This window comes from Chionomys nivalis, chromosome 20 (genome assembly GCF_950005125.1).
Source record: "Chionomys nivalis chromosome 20, mChiNiv1.1, whole genome shotgun sequence".
NCBI lineage: Eukaryota > Metazoa > Chordata > Mammalia > Rodentia > Cricetidae > Chionomys > Chionomys nivalis.
Genome location: NC_080105.1, coordinates 35,799,100 through 35,819,093, shown reverse-complemented (window position 1 = coordinate 35,819,093; position 19,994 = coordinate 35,799,100). Strand labels below are relative to the sequence as shown.

General features: G+C 38.6%; 1 protein-coding gene across 2 annotated transcripts in view; it reads left to right on the top strand.

Moving 5' to 3' along the window:
- Positions 1-17,057, top strand: part of Zdhhc2 (zinc finger DHHC-type palmitoyltransferase 2) — a 54,080-nt gene extending 37,023 nt beyond the window's left edge. For both annotated transcript variants that reach the window (XM_057752850.1, XM_057752851.1), the window contains 6 exons: positions 997-1,129; positions 3,941-4,067; positions 4,242-4,334; positions 9,901-10,013; positions 11,956-12,029; positions 15,176-17,057. In XM_057752850.1, coding sequence (XP_057608833.1) covers positions 997-1,129; positions 3,941-4,067; positions 4,242-4,334; positions 9,901-10,013; positions 11,956-11,996 — 507 coding nt within the window. In that variant the 3' untranslated portion in view covers positions 11,997-12,029; positions 15,176-17,057. The remainder of the gene's footprint in view (positions 1-996; positions 1,130-3,940; positions 4,068-4,241; positions 4,335-9,900; positions 10,014-11,955; positions 12,030-15,175) is intronic.
- Positions 17,058-19,994: the final 2,937 nt, after the last annotated feature.

Sequence of the window (19,994 nt, the reverse complement as noted above, 5' to 3'; positions counted from 1 at the left end):
CATCGCTTTCAAAGATACCTCCATTTCCATTTAACGACTAATCCCCGCTGAATGTCTTCCAGACTGTAATCTCAATGCTCTCCATCCCCATGGGTGGTTATCATTCCAAACCTCAAATATATCTAAACAAGAAAGACCAGAGTTCCTGTTCTTCAGGCTTTTACTGTCCAAAGCTGCCAGTTAAGGTCTTGTCTCTTCCATCAAGGGCGAGTGGGTAGGGAAGTGAAACACTGTGTTCATGTCAGAATGGGAGCCCCTGGCATCTCCAGTGCCTCTCTGAATGCCAGGCCCCCAGGCCTTCACTCTCAACCAGCCCATCTCTCTTGGATGTGCAGTGAGGGGCAAACAGGTTTTGCCGTGTTGGCTGCTTTCAGCCGGTGATTGAAATCGTTGTTTCAGACAGGTGTTGCAAATGTTATCATTTCTGTGATGCTATGAACAGAGCCTGAAGCATTATTTTCGGACATTAGGTTGATGCTGCTGTTTATAGCAATCTAAAGTATCAAAGAGACTAGGAACTAAATGTGCCAACTAGCCCTCATTTTTCTGGCATTATAATTAAAATCATTTAAACGTTTGTGAATATGAGGTATGCTAATACCACGTTCAGGCAGTAAATTTAAAACTCCATTTTATAGTTTCTTTTTAACTTATTTCCTACTGGTATAGTTTCTGCTGTCATGTTTGTTTGTTGTTTGTTTCTAGGATTTGATTTGGTTATGCGAGACAAAACAAATATTCCAACTTTAATCTTTTCTAAATATATATTCATACTTTAGAAAGCATTTAATTTAATATGAATTGATATTTACCTTTGATATTCACATTTGAATATGATATTTACTTTTCTCCTTAAATTTTAGTATGAAACTGTGTGTTGTCATTTTCCATTTCTAAGTTATTTTAAAAAAACAACCATACTAACTGATTCATAAATGTAGAGGAATATGCATTCATTCCTTTGACAAACGTTTTGTTTTCTGCCTTTCCTTGTAGAATGGTCTGCCTGATACTCAAGCCAAGTTCCATATTATGTTTTTATTCTTTGCTGCAGCTATGTTTTCTGTCAGCTTGTCTTCTCTGTTTGGTTATCATTGTTGGCTAGTCAGCAAAAATAAATCTACGTTAGGTGAGTATCCAATCACTATAGCAAAGAGAACGTTAAATACACATGCCATCATTCACTAAAAGTTGTCATATGAATAAATGTCATCAACCTGTCTTGAAATAGTCAAATAAAATCTTTCTTATTTCCCACATGTTTTGTAATGTCATATAGACACCAGTCCATTCTTTGCATGTATTAATTGACTATGCATGGTTTGAAAACAGTATTCATATCAAGTGGAGAGCAAAGGAAAGCAATTTCTTGAGGGGCACAAAGGCAAAAATTAAACATAATAATAACTATAAAATCAGAAGGATTTTGAAGGACACAAACAGGTCATGAAGTAATGGCTGGAGATGGTGGAAGGGAAGCCATTTTGAATGAGCTGTCAGGGACTGTCTCACCACACTAAGAAATACACACTCTGAAAAGTTAACCATAGAAAGATCCAGAACATTGTAGGCACAGACCAGAGTCTGTTCAAAAGCTCTACAGAGAAGAAGTGATGAGTAGTGTTCATTTTGTTAAACAAGATCTAGAATCATCAGGAAGATGGACCTCTGAACACGCCTATGGGGCTGGGGGAGATGATCTCGGTTACCTTCACGGAGGTGGGAAGACCCACCTACTGTGGGTGACAACATTCCCTGGCTGGGCTCCTGAACTGTATCAATGGAGAAAGGGACTGAGAAACTGCATGCGTTCATTGTTCTCTCCTCTCTCCTGCCAGTGCAACTTCCTGCCTTGAGGGTCAGTAGCCAGGGGCTGTGAGCCAAACAAGCTCTTTTTCCTTTAAATTGCTTTCATCAAAATATTTATCACAGTGCCAGGAAGAGAAGCTAAGACCCAAGGGATATAGCCACGCTCAGAGGGAAAGATGCAACTGCAGATGTTCATATTAAAAATGAATAAGGGTTTTAACCAATAACTGTGCAGTGTGATGAGCCAGAGGAGAGCCCAAAGCAAGCAGAAGGAAGGACCTAATGAGTGTGGGAGCTCATAGAAAGGAAGTTAAAGGAGAATAAATAAAACAGATAACTTATTTTTAATATAACAAATTTAACAAGGCTTATATGAGAAGAAAAAGTAAAAGAGTTATTACCAAAATTAGAAGTGACAGTAGCGTTATGACTGACTTCCCAGAGGTGAAGGGTTTTGAGAGGACTGTGAAATGCTGCCCATTGGCACAATGGGTGACCTAGGTATGATGGGAAATGATCAGAAACGAAGCACCAACCTGCCTGAGAAATAGCAAGGCTACATAGGGAAGCCCTTGTCTAATAAGGAAAGGCTTTTCGTTTTTGTTGTTGTTGATTGTGTTGCTTTTGGGGGCGGGGTGTCTTAAATCTGAACATCCTAGAGCGACAAAGGCCAAAGCTCTCATAACTTCCCGTTTCCCTTAGTATCTGACCCTGCCAGTTAGATTTTTGTCTCCAAAATGATGGACAAAATCTTTATGCTTTTGCCGGGAAGTGGTGGCACAGGCCTTTAATCCCAGCACTCAGCAGGCAGAGGCAGGAGGATCTTTGTGAGTTCGAGGCTAGCCTGGTCTACAAGAACAAGTTCCAGGACAGGCTCCAAAGCTACAGAGAAACCCTGTCTCGAAAAACAAAAACAAGCAAACAAACAAAAACAGAATCTTTATGGTTCTAAATGTGTTTCTATCCTAAAATGGAGATTTTAGAATTTGCTTTGCCCTGTCTCGAAAAACCAAAAAAAAAAAAAAAAAAAAAAAAAAAAAAAAAAAAAAAAAAAAAAAAAGAATTTGCTTTGCGGGGTTACCTAAGAGGAAACCGTGGAGCTGTAAAGAGATCGCTGATGACCTCACTACAGCCCCACATCTATATTCACTTGCTGTGGGACTGTGGGCAACTCTAAGGCCTTTTTGGACCACAGCTTTGATACACAAAAGGAGCATAGCTAGACATGACTGTTTGGGGATTAGAGTTGTGTTTGGACAAGCTGGCTACAAAGTACATTTTTGGGTCAACTGGAAAAATTATGATGAGTTTTTTTGTTTTGTTTTTTTTTTTTGGTTTTTTTTTTTTGGTTTTTTTTTTTTTTTTTTTGGTTTTTCGAGACAGGGTTTCTCTGTGGTTTTGGAGCCTGTCCTGGAACTAGCTCTGTAGACCAGGCTGGTCTCGAACTCACAGAGATCCGCCTGCCTCTGCCTCCCAAGTGCTGGGATTAAAGGCGTGCGCCACCACCGCCCGGCCTGTTTCGTTTTTTTGAAACAAAGTTTCTCTGTAGCTTTGGAGCCTGTTCTGGAACTAGCTCTTGTAGACCAAGCTGGCCTTGCACTCACAAATATCCGCCTGCCTCTGCCTTCCAGGGCTGGGATTAAAGGCCTGTGCCACCACCGTCCGGCTGAGATAAAAATTTTAATGATGTCTTTTTTTTTTTTTTTGACCAGAAGATCTAGAAGGTGGGGTATGTCAGTGGGGGGGGGGTGGGGACCACCCTCTCTATAAAGTTGTCCTCTGACCCCCGTATGCACACCATGGCTCATGTGTTCCCACCATGCCCACCTACACTCACACTAATGATAGGTAAAGCAAAGATCTGGGAGGTGTCGATTTTAATTTCTTGGCTCATTTGAATTTTCTAATTTTCTCTAGTTCACATGTTTTCTTATAAAAGTGAAAAATAAAATAGACCTATTCATTTCTCAATATTTTAAAACTGAATTGACAACCAGGTTGTCTATACGTAGACCTATGTGTAAGTCCATGAGGACTCTCAGGAGGCTACCGTCACTTCACTCGTTCCAGGGTTTGGGGTCGCTAGCGTATACATTCTGTACTCAGGGTACTGCTTCTCTGTTTCTTTTAGAGGCATTCAGAAATCCAGTATTTAGACATGGAACGGATAAGAATGGATTCAGCTTGGGTTTCAGTAAAAACATGCGACAAGTTTTCGGCGATGAGAAGAAGTACTGGCTGCTACCAATATTTTCAAGGTACTTTTTCTGAAAACTTTGTAGGTGAACTAACGAAAGTAAGCAAACAATGATGACCTTGAGTTAAACCTGTTGCTTTTCTGCGCAAATCAGCAATTCGCGGTTGCGAGTGGAAAGCCATTAGCTCACTGACCCACATCTTCTTACTGTCTTCTCACTGTTTTTCAATTACAGTCAAGGTGATGGCTGTTCTTTTCCAACTTGCCTTGTTAACCAGGATCCTGAACAACCGTCCACTCCCGCAGGACTAAATTCGACAGCGAAAAAGTAATGCTAATTTTTTTTTCTGTTTCATTTGCAAGTGATGTATTCTGTTGTATTTTTTGGTTATGTGTTTCTTGGAGGAGAAGATGTCAGAGACAATGGCCTCCACCTGCTGGGATGGAGGAAGACAGTGGCAACGTAGAGAGGATACATAGTTTCAATTACATTCTTAGAATTCTGTTTATAATGGCTGGAGTAAGGAAACAGGCTGGCTAGAGAGATGGCTCGGCAATTAAGAGCACTGACTGCTATTCTAGAGGTCCTGTCAATTCCCAGCACCCACATAAAGACTCACGTCATCTATAACTGTCATCTCATCACGTCATCTATAACTGTCATCTCATGAGATCCAATGCCCTCTGTGTGTAGATATACACGCAGACATAATACTCACATACATAAAATACAAAATAAATAAGGCTCTTTTAAAGAGAAAGCAAGAATTAATTCTCTAGTTGAATGAAATATATTACCATTTTTGTCTGTGAGCATAGCATTTAATGGCTGAGCTATCTCGCCAACCCAAAACATATTATGATTTTTGAAAGGTAGGATTTAAAAAATACTGTAAGTCAAAAATAGTTCCCCTCTGCTCCAGCTAGATGTCAAGGTAGGATTCCTGTATCCAACCTTGATATCTCTCCTCCACTGTAATGTTTATAAAGGTTAAAGAAAATTCCTTCAATTGGGCCTTTGGAGATCAAAAGGCCCTCCGGGCATTCATTTGATACAGAAGGATACAACTGTGTACCTTGTATCCTTCTGGCTTTGAAAGGTCTCTAAATCCTGCCCCAGTCACTGTGCCTGTGCAAGGGGTTTGAAAATTCACTGTATGCAGGCCTTTGCTGCAGCTTTAAATTTGTTTGAATTCTAGTCTATCGAATATTTGAGGATTGGAACATTAAGACAGAAGTTTAATTCTGGCTTTCTACTAACTGGATAAAGGCAAAAGTACAAAACCATTAAAGTTGCTATATGAGATTTTCTTTTTTTTTTTCTTTTTTTCTTTCTTTTTTCTTTTTTTTTTTTTTTTTGGTTTTTCGAGACAAGGTTTCTCTGTGGTTTTGGAGCCTGTCCTAGAACTAGCTCTGTAGACCAGGCTGGTCTCAAACTCACAGAGATCCGCCTGCCTCTGCCTCCCAAGTGCTGGGATTAAAGGCGTGCGCCACCACCGCCCGGCCTTATTTTTTTTTTTAAAGAAACAAGGCTATATCCTCTTTTTTTGTGGGGGGGGGAGAAGGATGCATATGCCTTACTGTGAAAATTTTAAGAGATTTATTTCTTTCATTTGTGTGCATGGTGTTCTGTCGGCATGTGTGTGTGTGCGCATCACATGCTGCCTTGTACCCCCAAGTCCCAAAAGGAAGTCAGATCCCCTGGAATTGGAGTCACAGACAGTTGTGAGCCACCTTGTGCATGCTGGGAACTGAATTCAGGTCCACTGCAAAAGCAGAAAGTGTTTTTGAGTTCTGAGTCATCTCTCCAACTCCCTATATAAATTTCCCACATGAAGAATTACTTTTTATATATTTATTTGAGTAGCAACATGCTCTAATTTTAAAGGAAAGTTGCTAACAAAAGTATAAGCATGATATTATTTAAAAAATTTTTAGAGGTTTTTTTCCATTGCTATAACTTCAGATGCAAATGGCCACTTAACCTGCAAATATTTCTTGATTACAGTGCTTTTTCCTATGAATTTTGGAGTGTTTCCAGAATTATTTTCAAGGCTGTGACCCTGGCAAACATTCCAAAATCACATTAAGTTTTTAAGAAGTATTTGTCTCTCGGTCTTTGGTGTGAGCTGTGTGCAGGCCAAACTTTACCCATTAGTGAGAAGGTAGTTCTGCTACATCTCACTGAGACACCAGTCATTTCCTGGGTCAAATTTTAAGCAGTTTTGGCTTGAAATTTATATAGGGTTAAACGTTATTGGATTTTCCTATACATCAATGTAAAATAACCGAGTTCTAATAAATTATTGAGAATATGTTTTTAAAGTTTTGCAAAATTTAATAGTAGATTACTTTGATATTATTGACCCCTGGAAAGTGGTTTTTAAGAATCAGGAGGTTTTAGATGCAGCATTTTTCTCTATCTTCTAGCTACTATAAGGTTGGGAGGGGAAATCTTACTTTTGACATATTTACTCAGCTAAGTGAACTTGAAGTTATGTGTCCTCAACATCCATTTCTTATCTTTCATTTAAATGTTGAGGTTCAATTTGGGCAACTAAGGGGGAATCTTGAGTTTAAGATCAGCTTGGGCTATAAAGAAAGTTCAGGACTAGACTGACTTTTGCTGCTTCAAAATCAAAAGCCAGAGATACAGTTCAGTGGTAGCACTTAGGTCTATTGTGTATGTACAAGGTCCTAGGTTTGATTCTTTTCACTGCAGAAATAATATATATTTAAATTTTTTCTATAATTTTTCTATATTTTTCCTAAATATTTCCCATAATTTTCCATAAGGTTTTCTTACCACTTGCAGTTACATGTGTACACACACATACTCACACACACACACACATATCCTTACCACTTCATGGCTGTTCTTAAGCTAGCACACTATTGATTGTCCCATAATGATTTCAAGAGGTTTCTTTCTATCTGGTCTTCCCAGGCCATCTTTCTCCCTTTGGATTGTGTCTTGCTCTAGTTCTCCAATGGTCTATTATGTATATCAAAACTAATGGATGTGCTTGCCTGGCCTACGAGACTGCCCTTGAAACCTCTTTGATGTCATTCCTCCTTACTTTCTCATCATTACCAATCCCTAGACACACTGTAGCTTTTTCTCTTAACTCTACCAAGCACACTTTGTATTTAATGCTTTGGGGCCTGCCAGCTCCCCTCTGCTCAAGAGCTACTGCCTTGAGAACCACTGCCTGGGGGTGTGGTAAGGGCGTCAGTTAGGGTATCATGTTACTATATAACTGATGATGACCTTAAACTCCTGATCCTCTTGGCTTCATTTCTCCACTGCTAGAATTATAGGTGTCTGTTACCTATCACTGTACGTGAGAGACCATGTTTAGTAACATTTGGACAACACAATTTTATTGCAAAGGGAAGCGCAGAAAGTCACTGAGTTTATTATCGCCTGATTATGTGTATATTATGCTTCCATATTTAATGATGACGTTTCCATGTGTATGAAGTCTTCATTCTTTGATATAAGAGACAGATAATTATCTTAGTTATGGTTTTCTATTACTGCGAGGTAACACCATGACCGAAGAGCAAGTTGGGGAGGAAAGTGTTTATTTGGTTTAAACTTCCGTATTTCCCTTAATTACTGAAAAAAATCAGGACAGGAACTTAAACAGGGCAGGATCCTGGAGGCAGGAGCTAATGCAGAGGCCTTGAAGGAGCTGTTCACTGGCTTGCTTTTCCTAGCTTCACCCCACCCTCTTATAGAACCCAGGACCAGCAGCCTAGGGATGGCCCTCTCCCATCGATTACTAAATGAAAAAATGACTTACAAAAAAAAAAATGACTTACAGTTGGATCTCTAGGAGGTATTTCCTCAACTGAGGTTCCTTCCTCTTGATGACTCTAACTTGTGTTAAGTTGATGGACAAAACCAGCCAGTACAATAAGACATCGCATACTAATTCACTGCTGGTTGAGATTTCATTACTGCTAATATGATTATAACAAATGACAAAGATCTACTCTTATAACAATATTTATTATTGTTATAATAATATATATAGTATATTGCATGTTATATATACTGTATACATTATATATACGGTGTATGTAATGTGAGCCATATATATGTGTATATATTGTATATATAGCTGTATAGTTATATATATATATGTGATATATATTGTTATATTATTATATAACCTGAATGGCCATGCTTTTTTAAAAGTTTGCTTCTTTTTAATAAATTTAATTTATTAATTTATTTCTGTTAAAGCCACACAAAAGGAATTGAAATACTCAGGAATTTTAGTTGTGAGGCAGTTATCATGTTGTAAAAGTTTATTCTTGTAGCCTTAAAATATAATTGTTATAACTGGCTGAAATGTGGGAAATTGTTCTTGGAAAGATTTTAAGAGGTTCTTTTGAGAAACAATGTTACAATTATTTGAGGGAGTCTCTATGCTAACACACATCCCCAAGTTAAGTAGTCGTTTATGTGCCATCAAATATGTTAGTCTGTAGCAGGTCTAACTAATTTTTAAACAAAGTTCTCCTTTCAAGCTTCTTTTACTTCCCAAATTATATACCAGGTTTCTGAGACCTGATAATATCAGATGTTTGAAAAGTTCCTGCAATATATGACTCAGTTTTGCTTATCGGACAAAAGGACAGTAGTTCCTTGTTCAAGCCAACTTAAGTCACTTGCCAAACACAAAGCCAATTTTTTTCTTTGACTTTTCTTCTTATCGTGTTCTTTATATTTCCTACACACACACACACACACACACATCACTTAATAAAGTCAATACATATTTTCTTATCTTGGTACTTAGTGTTATGTGTAGGTCTGTGTGGTGGCCTTGCATGTGTATATGCATGTCCACATGTATGTGGATACACATATATGTGTGTGTATTCATGGGTATGTATGCAGGAGTATGTGCACAAGCGTGTGGAGGCTCTAGTGACATCTGGAGTCTTCCTTGATCCCTTGCCATCTTATTCATTAGTACAAGGGATCTCAGTTGATTCCATAGCTCACCATTTTGGCTAGCCTAGCTAGCTTGTTTGCTCCAAGGAACCCCTTCCTCAGTTGCCACATTCCCCCAGCATTTACATGGGTCTATAGATCTGAACTCTGGTCCTCATGTTTGAAAAGCAAGTGCTATACCCACTAAATCATATCCATGGCCTTCAAGCTTACTTTACAAGCAAATTTTAGCCGGGTGGGATGCACGCCTTTAATCTCAGCACTTGGGAGTCAGAGGAAGATGGATCTCTGAGTTCGAGGCCACCCTGGTCTTGACATGGCAGCCAGAGCTACACAGAGAAACCCTTTCTTGAAAAACCAAAGAAATTGTTTGTCATAAGTGAGAAACTGGTATTATTTGGCATAAATAAAACAATAAATGGTCACCCAATAACTGCTATTACATACTAACAAAATTCTCTTACATGCTAAAGTTTGACTCTGAGAACATTTTCTGTATTCAAAGTGAAAATTTCCCAGAGTTGGGGACTGCATAATCGGGGATGCTAGAAGGCTAAAAAGAATGATTCTCTCGCGGAGAACCAGATTTACTCAGTCTGTCTCGCATCCCTCCTGCAAACAGCTTGCATTGCAAAAGGCCTGCATTTCATTTTGGGAACTATCCAACAATGTTGTTAAGAGTTAATTTGTGGGGGCTGGAGAGATGGCTCAGCGGTTAAGAGCACTGACTGCTCTTCCAGAGGACCCGGGTTCAATTCCCAGCACCCACATGGCAGCTCACAACTGTCTGAAAATGCAGTTCCACAAGATCTGATTCTTTCACATCAGTCCTTCACATCAATGCGCACAAAATGAAGTTAAATCGTTAAAAAAATATTAAAAAAAAAAGAGTTAATTTGTGATTGTGATTACTTCTTGTCAGTCCTGAAAACCATCAGTTTCCTGCAAAGCCATTGAGAGAGTCCCAGAGCCACCTCCTGACGGAGTCTCAGATCTGGACGGAGAGCAGCTCGAACCCTGGAAAAGGCAAAGCTGGTGAGGATGCATTTGCTTTGGTTTTGATAGCCTCTGTTCTCAAGAGGTAGAAGAGGAGGGAAAGTCCATTGCACGGAGATTTATATTTTATTTTTGAGTCAGACTCCCACCATACACGTCGGGTTATTGTCAAAGAATTTCTGCCTGTTCGCCACCAAATCTTTATTGCGGCATGTTGTAAAGATGGCAAGTGACTCACAGTATAAAGCATAGAAAATGAGATAATATAGCCAATTCAGAAACTTGAACAATATCTCCAGGAAAGGATCTTAAATTCCACAATTTTGTCTTTTACTTCAAAGATTCCATCTAGTTTCAGAGTATCAAAGTGATTACATAATCACTGTAACTTCAGCTGCTCTCGGTTTTTTCACATCTCCCGATTTCTCTCATTGCTGTTGGCTTTATTTTTATTTCAAAGAATAAGCAACCTGTTTTGAACTGTGTTTCACTGCCCCTGTTTTGAACTCAAACCTGATTACAAATCTCACTTTGGTGTGATTTTTAGGTCTCCTAATGGCATTTAGATTTTGTTTCTTTATATTCATAGTGTTATAGTGTTGGTGCTTGTAAGAGTTAAATGCAATAGTGTGGTCGTAATGCAGTGGTGTGTGTGTGTGTACATGTCTGCACACATGTTTGGTATCCCAACAAATGGTGTCCAGATCAATTTTAGTCAACCTCATGTAGACCTTTACTTATTTTTATCTTACACCCCTTTCATTTTCATGATTCACATGCTGGTTCATTGTACTTTAAAGTATTGAGTGATTTATTTAGAATCTCTTTGGTATTTAGTGATAGTCTGAACAAAACTAGATAGTCCTTGAGTAAAAGTTCTATTTATTATTTAACATCTAATCAGCCATATTCTCTTTAGTAAATCTTGTGGGTTTTTTTTTTTAAAAAATACATTTGTCCCATGATTTAAGTATTATAATTTGATCTCTCTCTTCTAGACAGAGTATTTCACTTCTCAGACTGTGGTAAGGATGAGGCATTACCTAGACAATAGTTGATGGTACTGATTTGGCTTCTGAACGCTAGTTTCCATAGAAACAAAACAGTGATGGAGGGGCAGTTGTCAGGCAGGCTCACTAATCTTTCTTCCAGAAGGATTTATATTTCATATTACAGTACACACTAACACACTGTTGATTTCTTGCTTTTTAATATGCAATTGATTATTTGGCAGTTAAATTAATTTTTTATGTTTCTTTGGTTGCTAAATTGAGAAGCTAAGGTTTAAACATGAGAAGGATGGGATGGCAAAAGAACTTCAAGGCTTCTTCCCTTGAAGGAGAGGGAGGGAGTCAGGAAATCAGGTGTGTGCGGTGCCTGCTACAGCTCATCTTTCTTTACTGTGATCCCTGCTTCCTCCTAAGTCCTGTCCTCCCTTCACTGCCCGTTTGCCTGCTCTCCTGCGCGTGCTCTCTTTCTCCCTCCCTCCCTTCCTCCCTCCCTCCCTCCCTCCCTCCCCATCCCTCCCTCCCTCCTTCTCTCTCTCTCTCTCTCTCTCTCTCTCTCTCTCTCTCTCTCTCTCTCTCTCTCTCTCTCTCCTCTGTTGTGTGTCTTTGATACTGGAGTGATTTAACTAGTGTTGTGTGGTGAGCGACACTATGTGTTTCTGTGAACCAAATATCAATACAATATACAAGACTCTTTTTTTTTTTTTTTTTTTTTTTGGTTTTTCAAGACAGGGTTTCTCTGTGGTTTTGGAGCCTGTCCTGGAACTAGCTCTTGTAGACCAGGCTGGTCTCGAACTCACAGAGATCCGCCTGCCTCTGCTTCCTGAGTGCTGGGATTAAAGGCGTGCGCCACCACCGCCCGGCCAATATACAAGACTCTTCTGTTAGTATTCTAGAAGGTGTCTTATAGGTAAATAGAGATATTTTTGCCATTTGTTCAAACCATTCAAAAGTCTTCGTTTATGTCTTTTAAGGTATGAGCAACCCTGCACTAACTATGGAGAATGAAACTTAACTCTACAATCGAACATGAAATCACTTTTATGAAGTAAGATGTTTCGCCTTTATTGTTACATTTTATATTTTTAACAGGTTTCCAGTTCTAAACAGTTCATAGTTTCCATGAACAATATTTATTTTGGATGACTCAGAAGAAATCTTACTTGACCTATTGAATTCCACGAATCATGATGGACGTGGAAATGGTCCTAGGTTCAGTGTGAGCCAGCATACAGGTTAACTTGACAAGTTGTAGAAATAACTCGATGGAAAGTTACTATTATAGTAATACATTAAGTCGTGGGGATGGATCATAAGACGAACATTATTTTTCAGGATCATAGAATTAAATTTTCCTCTCATTTAAAATTATTGTCACCGTATCTTTGATCATTCATCTATTAGCACACTCTTACTTGGTCTAAGTATTAGATGATTAAATCTTACCAGCACAGTCTCTGCATCGCCATTCTGGGTCACTCACAGTAGGACCTCATTATAGGTCATCTTTAGTAGCTATTCCCAATCATTTTCTTCTTTACATTATAATTAACACATACAACCTGTGTTTCCAAATTAGTCTACTTAAAAACTATGCCATTTATAAGCCTGTAGTTAGCACAAAGGTATAAGAAAGAGTGCCTCTGATAAACAAGCCAACTATACATGCAATATTAGAATAAATACAACATATACCACAGATGGCATTCAGGGATGTAATCCCAGTGCTCAGAAAACAAAAGCAGGGGCGCTACTGCAAGGGCAAAGCCAGCTTAGTCTATGTAAGGAATTCCAGGCCAACCAAGGCTACATGGAAAAAGCCTGTCTGAAAATCAAATAAACAGACACCTTGAAGTCTCTCATTCTCAATTATGAGTCTGCACTCATTGGTACCACTTTCTATTTTAAAAACTGCAATCTAAAATCTCCAATTGTAAGGGAAACAAGGAACTGCTGTCTCAAATAAAATCACTTATATTATCATGCATATTGAATTTTCAAATTTGCTTCGTTTGGTTTTGACGAATAACAATGTAATTAAGAACAAAACACAGTAGGATACAAAGGCATGTCCATTCAATCCCCAAATTCATGAGGGAGGGAGGGAGAGGGGGAAGGAAGGAGGATAAAATACAAATTATATTATAAATTGCTAATTGAGTAGTGTTTGACATTGGAAAGCCATGTGTCACCTCTGAATATATGACGGTACAGTAGGTCAGAGTGACTGCAGTTAGGGCTAAGAAGGTAAAAATGGAATATTCTGAATTTGGTTAAATACCAAGTAGACAATTTCTGGAAAAGATCCTGAGAATTGACCTATGAGTGCAAAACTATGAACCACGCGTTAATACTGCAAATAAAATATTTTATAGAAGTTGTGTTAAGACATAAGATGCACAGGATTTGTTTTCAGTATTTCAAATCATTGGTTATCATTACCATTATCAATGAGGTTATTATTAGTATTAATAGTTCACTTGTTTATATGGTAATACTGTGTCTAGCTCTCCTGGGCATTCTAACATTCTGATACTGACCAGCTTTGCATTTGGTGATAACTAACCCTGGCACCTTTTACAGAGACAGCAATCACAGGCTCTCAATGAATACATTGAGAGAATAGTGATTGAAAAATATGGAACTTAACCCACAGAAGCTTGATTTTATTACATTTGGACATATGTAATTTGTATTCATAACCAAATGGCACTAAATAAACTATACCTAATAAAAAATACCAAGTGATTTTCCTGAATACTTCTCATTTAAGTGACATAACTATCACCAGAAAAAAATAATTTTAAATTAAATTTCTTCAAATATAGTAGGAGAGAGTATACTGTTTGTTTTGAGCCAAGTCCTATCTGGCTGGCTTGGAACTCATTGTATAGACTAGGATGGCCTGAAACTTATAGAGATCTGCCCGCCACTGCCTCCCCGTGGTGGGATTAAAGGCATTCATCACCATGCTGAATATCATACTTTAAAAAAATAATGTTTTCTTGCATTTGTGTCTCATGTTTGCAAACCACTTAATATGCACTTTTATGAAACTCTGTCTAGAGGTCCTAGAGAGATGGCTCAGCAGTTTAGAGCACTGACTGTTCTTCCAGAGGACCTGGCTTCAATCCCCAGCTTCCACATGGCAGCTCACAACTGTCTCTAACTCCAGCTCCGGGGATCTGACACCCTCACACAGACACACACAAGCAGGCCAAACAGCAATGCACATAAAATTAACAAATTATTATAGGACCATGTCTAATGTTGCTGAATATAATTCAGATTACTAAATGGTATTTTCTGTTCTTGTCTTTCTGAACTACATTAGTAAATGTTCTGTGGCTTTGTGGGGAGATGCTAAAGACAGAACCCAGGGCTTGTGCATTCTAAATAAGCCCCATACCATACCATTCCATACCATACCACCATACCACACCATACCACACCACACCACACCACACCACACCATACCACCATACCACACCATACCACACCACACCACACCACACCACACCACACCATACCATACCACCATACCATACCATGTCATACCATGTTATACCATGCCATACCACAATACCACACCATACTACCATACCATACCATACCATACCATACCATACCATTGCATTAAGTCCCAAGCCTAACCTGTGATCTTTTTACAGCGTCTCTCAGTTCAGCATAATTTAGAGATAGTTATATTTTTCCTGAAATGCATTGTGATTCTAAAAACATTAGCTTTAGTGCACCCAAGCCTCCCTACTGTGCAACAAAACAAATAAAAGCACTGTGATATCATGCATCTTAGTTTTAATTTGCTTTAACATTTTAGCCATTCCTAATCTCCAACTGGCCTCAGGGAGGATGAACAACGGATGAATAACAGCAAGCACTGTCACTCAAATTGTGGACTTAACGTAGAAGGACGAGCATCTTCTGGGACTAGATAGTCATGCAGACCCTTGCTCGTTATCCTAGACCTACCCAATCAGAATCTACATTGATGGTCCACTTAGTAAGCTCTTACTATCTCTCGTGGGTTACGTTAGACCTGGAGATCTGTATTCAAGATCTACCAAGCCTTGCAGCGTAGGAAACAGTGTTGAACAGGGGCTGTGTGATAAATAGTGAATGAGTTGCTTAGTTTGTATGTTTAACATAGTTTCATGGTTTTTCTTTGCTTTTAAGGTTCCAAGGCTGTGGAAGGATGGAACAGGCTTCCCACAGGAAGGCACCATTGACCAATTATCCCTATGTCCCTTTGGCTAAATATGCAGTTTTCTTCATCCGTGATGGGGATCCAACCCAGCGGTATGAAAAATTTTGAGGAGTCATTACCAAACTGACACAGCAGAACACAGTTCAGTCCAATATATAAACGGCTATAACTAACAAAAATTCCTTTAAAAGCAACTAAAAAGGAACTATTTTCTGCTGAAAACTAAGAATAAGTTAATGGACCAGTTTTCATTCAGGGTTGTACAAGTTAACATATAATCCCATTAGTCATTTGATACTCTCTTTCAGAAAATGTAGATTAATCTTCAAATTTTAAATTTTTCAAGTCACGGTATAATGCTAAGTTGTATTCAGAAGTGGTAAGAAGTCTTCCTTCTTTGAGTTTCCCCCCTGATGTGAATCTGGCTTCAGACGTGGGAACTGAAGTGAGTATGAGTTCATTACGAAGGTCAAGTAGCCAATGGCTGAAGGACTCCATCCCTTTGTGGAAGGTTCAACTCTAATTCTAGACTTTGTCTCCCTTTGGAAAATAGGTATGAACACTGAAGCTTGGGTTCACTGTTCAAAGCGATTGGATAAAACCTTTTGTCACAGCTAATATAATGTTTTGACAAAGAACTTACATCAGAAATTTATTTTCATGTCTTTTAATTTGAAGTCAGAGGGAATTTATGCTAATTATTGTGAAGATTGCTTAGTAACACTATTATTGGTCTGGATGTTATAAAACTTGTTTTTTTTTTTTTTTTTTAACTGCTTGCCCTATCTTATGGTGACTTTACTGAGTTCTAAGCATTTCTGATGGATCAATGGATTATTTGTCTAATGCATCTCTATCATCTCTGCGTCCTTTCATCAAAACTATAATCATTGGGATATATTTTTCCTAAAAAAAATCAGGATTAAATTATGCAAGTTATTTAAAAATCATATACTTTTGGAAGTTTAGTTTACCATAAACTAAACAGTGTGCTCTTTGGAAATGTAGTTTAAGGTAAACTAAAATGTATTTAATGATGCCAAAATGTTTGGCCTCAGTAAATAAACTCAGACGCTTTTGTGCCTTGTATGCACTATTTACACAGAGAAAAAAATGTCTCATTAAATAAAAATCTTGGAAGTTTTATAAAATAGCCATTAGAATAGTAAACTGTGTGGTTTCTTTGGTACTAATTTTGAGGATTTCAAGTAGATTAGCTTTTAAAAAAACTAAGTAATTGATGTAAGCCAGAATTCACCATAAACAAAAGCCAAGGAGATAATAGTAAAATGAAAGATCCTTGCAATTCCTCCTCCTAGAGTTTTATGTTGAATGAGTTTAAGGAAGAATGAACATCACCCCAGTCCATCCATTCCTTGGTTCACGTGGGTGCCGTTTCCATGAACGAGAGTGATGGCTGCATACACGTAGTTCAAGCTAGAGAGTCGAATCTGACAATCCACTTTGAAAGTCTCAGAGGATAGGATACTCTTTCCCCATTGTCTTCAAGCATGTTTTGGTCACCTGTCATTACCTGAAGTGCCAGACTGGAGCCCGGAGCTCCTGGAAGCAGTCTTTTGGGCAGCAGCATGTGGTGTAATAGAACTATGCAGCAGGTTTTCCTCATAGCACAGTGCTTCTTTCTCCATTCCCCATGACAGGATTCTGTTAGGCATTTCCTTTTATCAAACTGGAAGCTGGTGGGGACGGGTGTGGGTTTACATTTCACCCTGCTAGTATACTGTTATGTCTCCTCTCTTTAGGTCATTTCTGTACTTGTTTAAATACCTGAGTCCATAAACCTTAGAGCCAAATTGGAAAAGAATTTGAAAAATAAAATTTTTTTCATTATGTTGTAATGATTACTTCTGTTTCCATCTAGTTATTTAACCTCTGAAGTTGGTTGGTCATTTTGTTCTTACTCACGGGATGAATGATTTGATTGACTGCATATATCATCGGAAGTACACTGCCATCTTGCTTGAGTGGGCAAGCTCGAATAAATACATCTATACTCTGTGCAATATCTTAAGCAGTTCTATTTAAAAGTTGTAATGGCTTAAGTTACATTGGTACAGACACATACGCCAACGATCCTCATCACGTCTAAACTGATAATTTCCATTTTACTTGTTTAAAGAGCTCTTCCCATGTTTTAGGAAATCTTCCCAAGATTTAGGAAATAGTTCTTTTAAAAATATTGAGTAAATGTTTTGTTTACCTGAAATCTATATAGAGAAGGTTTGTTCAAAGATAACACTTGCATCTGAATACACCAAGAAAGTCTTCCCAAGTTCGTGGGCTTTGCTCTGATAGTCTCTAAGGAATGAAGTATCTGTTCATCTTCATTTGCTGTCTAGATGAAATTACCTTGGCACTGTCAATACTATTGGCAGAATTGGTATCAACAATTTAGCTATAACATGCATCTCTGGAGGAGATGAGACAATGGAGAACTACTTGTTAATAGTTAGGTAATTCTGGGGACAATTGAAAAAAAAAAGAAGACTATAAAACTCAAGCACATTACAACCCGTAGGTATCTACTGAGAAATACAGCAAATGTTTAACAACAAACTGCCCTCTCCAAGGAAATCAGGTGCAAAGAACATATTAACCAAGTTTATCAAAGTAGCCTATCGTGTGATTTATGTTTTAAGAAAGTATGAAGAAAATGTTGTGCCATTATGTTACGAACTAGTGGTTTTTCCCACTTCTAAATACAATGGGTGCTTCTGTAGCCATGTATAAATATTTACTGATGAAAGTAGTGGTTTTGATGCCTCAGTGAGTTTTCTTAAGCACATAAGCGTACACACAGATCAGTAAGGCAACTTACATTGTAAACCCTGACAGTTTTCCCGGGGCCACCTCACGTTCTTCCCACTCAGATTGTATACTGATGTGTCAACATCTTGTACAAAGCGATGGGACTGGACAGCAATTCTACCACACACAGCCCATCCCCAAGTAATGTTTCTGTACATAAGATCCTCTTGTGGAATCGTATTCTTTCTCAACAGAGAACCAGTTGCCTCGATCTGACATTTTAGCAATCTGCCTTCCTTCCCCACATATTTTAGCTGATTCCTTAAGTATTTGAGTGGTAACCAGATACCACTAGACGGGTTTTAACCTTATCCTAGGAAAAGTCCATCTAACCTCAGGAGAGGACCGAATGAATGCCAACATTAGATAATTCTTATTTCAAAATGGAGTAATGTGTTCACCACCAGATTTCCTTTAAAACTTCTCAGCAAAAGCAAACTTACTTTGTTTTAGGTCACCAGAAACTTTTATAGTAGGTCAAATCGTGGGCCCTTTCTTTCCAGGCGGATGTGTTGTTATTTTATAGTAGTGTCCTGGCTTGTAAACCTTGGGTATCGCTGAAAGGATCAACTCGGGTGTTTCAGTGTCACTCCCGTGGATACAGATAACAATCAAGAAGCACTTCTCAGCAAAATGTCAGTGTAGCGGAAGGGTCTGGAATAGGAGTCTATACCATAAATTCTAATTGGTCTTACTAATGAAAACCCTGAGTCAGATATAGGGGTTAAAGATGAAAGATCAGAGAAGCAGAGCAGCCAGCCACTAGACAGTTATTACCTCTACCAACGCTCAGACCAAAGGGGGCAATCCAGTGTCTACAAATCCTGACTGCTGCTGTCTCTACGAAACCTCACACAGTCTATTAGACTGAATCAAGTGTGTGCCACCACTACCTTAACAGCAGAGTTTCTGCATACTCTCCATGATGAGTAATCAACCGAACACCTGCATGTTCTAAACACCTCATGCTTCAAAAAGCTTGCAAGTTTGGTCAATTAAACCAGTTTTTGCTTATCTTTCTCTTCTCCAGTGTCAAGCAGCTGTTAACCAAAGGTCTGGTCTTTCTCTGGACACTTCCACTTGAAGCATTCGAACATGACATTACTGATCATGGTAAATGGCTTCCTTTGGCTAACGGACTAACCGCTTGTAAAGACTCTTTGGTTGCAGGGTATTTTCATGAAATTATGCTGTGATGAGCTATCCCCTCTTAAAAATTTTAATTCTTCTATTGTTTTCCCCTAAGAGGAAACACTGTCAAGAGTTTATTCTGGAAATGTCATCATACTGCAGTTGCCAAATTAGTATCATAACATCATAATGAAAATGCATACCAGATAAGCTGATGAAGATAGCACTCTCCCTCACTTCCAGCTACATAGTGTAAATTCACGAGAAAGGCTTCCAGAGAGTTCTGAGGTACCCTGCTTGATTAGGATCACTTTAGGAAGCATTTACTAAGGTCCTCTCATCAAGCACTCACAAGGTCTTGAAAATATGGCCTAAGTGGACCCAGGAACTGCTTGAACAAGCACACATGAAGGAATGAACACTATTAAGGAAAATAAGCAGTTAAGAGTACTGGCTGCTCTTCTGGAGGAACTGGGTCTGACTACCAGCCCACACGATGTCTCACACCTATCTATAGTAACTCCAGTCCCAGGGGCCCTGATACAGTCTTTTCTGGCTTCCACAGGCATCAAGCCCACAAGCAGTGAACATACATACATGCAAGTAAAATACAAATAGTAAAAAAAAAAAACCCAAGCAAATAATGTACACCAGGACAACAGTGAAGTTGCCTTGAGAACATAGCAAGATTATGCTTAAAGAAAAATACACCAGAAAGTATATGTAAAGTGCATATTTCCTATTGATGTAACAGGCAGGTACTAGGAGAATACAATGGTATAGTACGGTAATGCATGTGGCACTCCAAATGCTGTTCAGTTATTACCT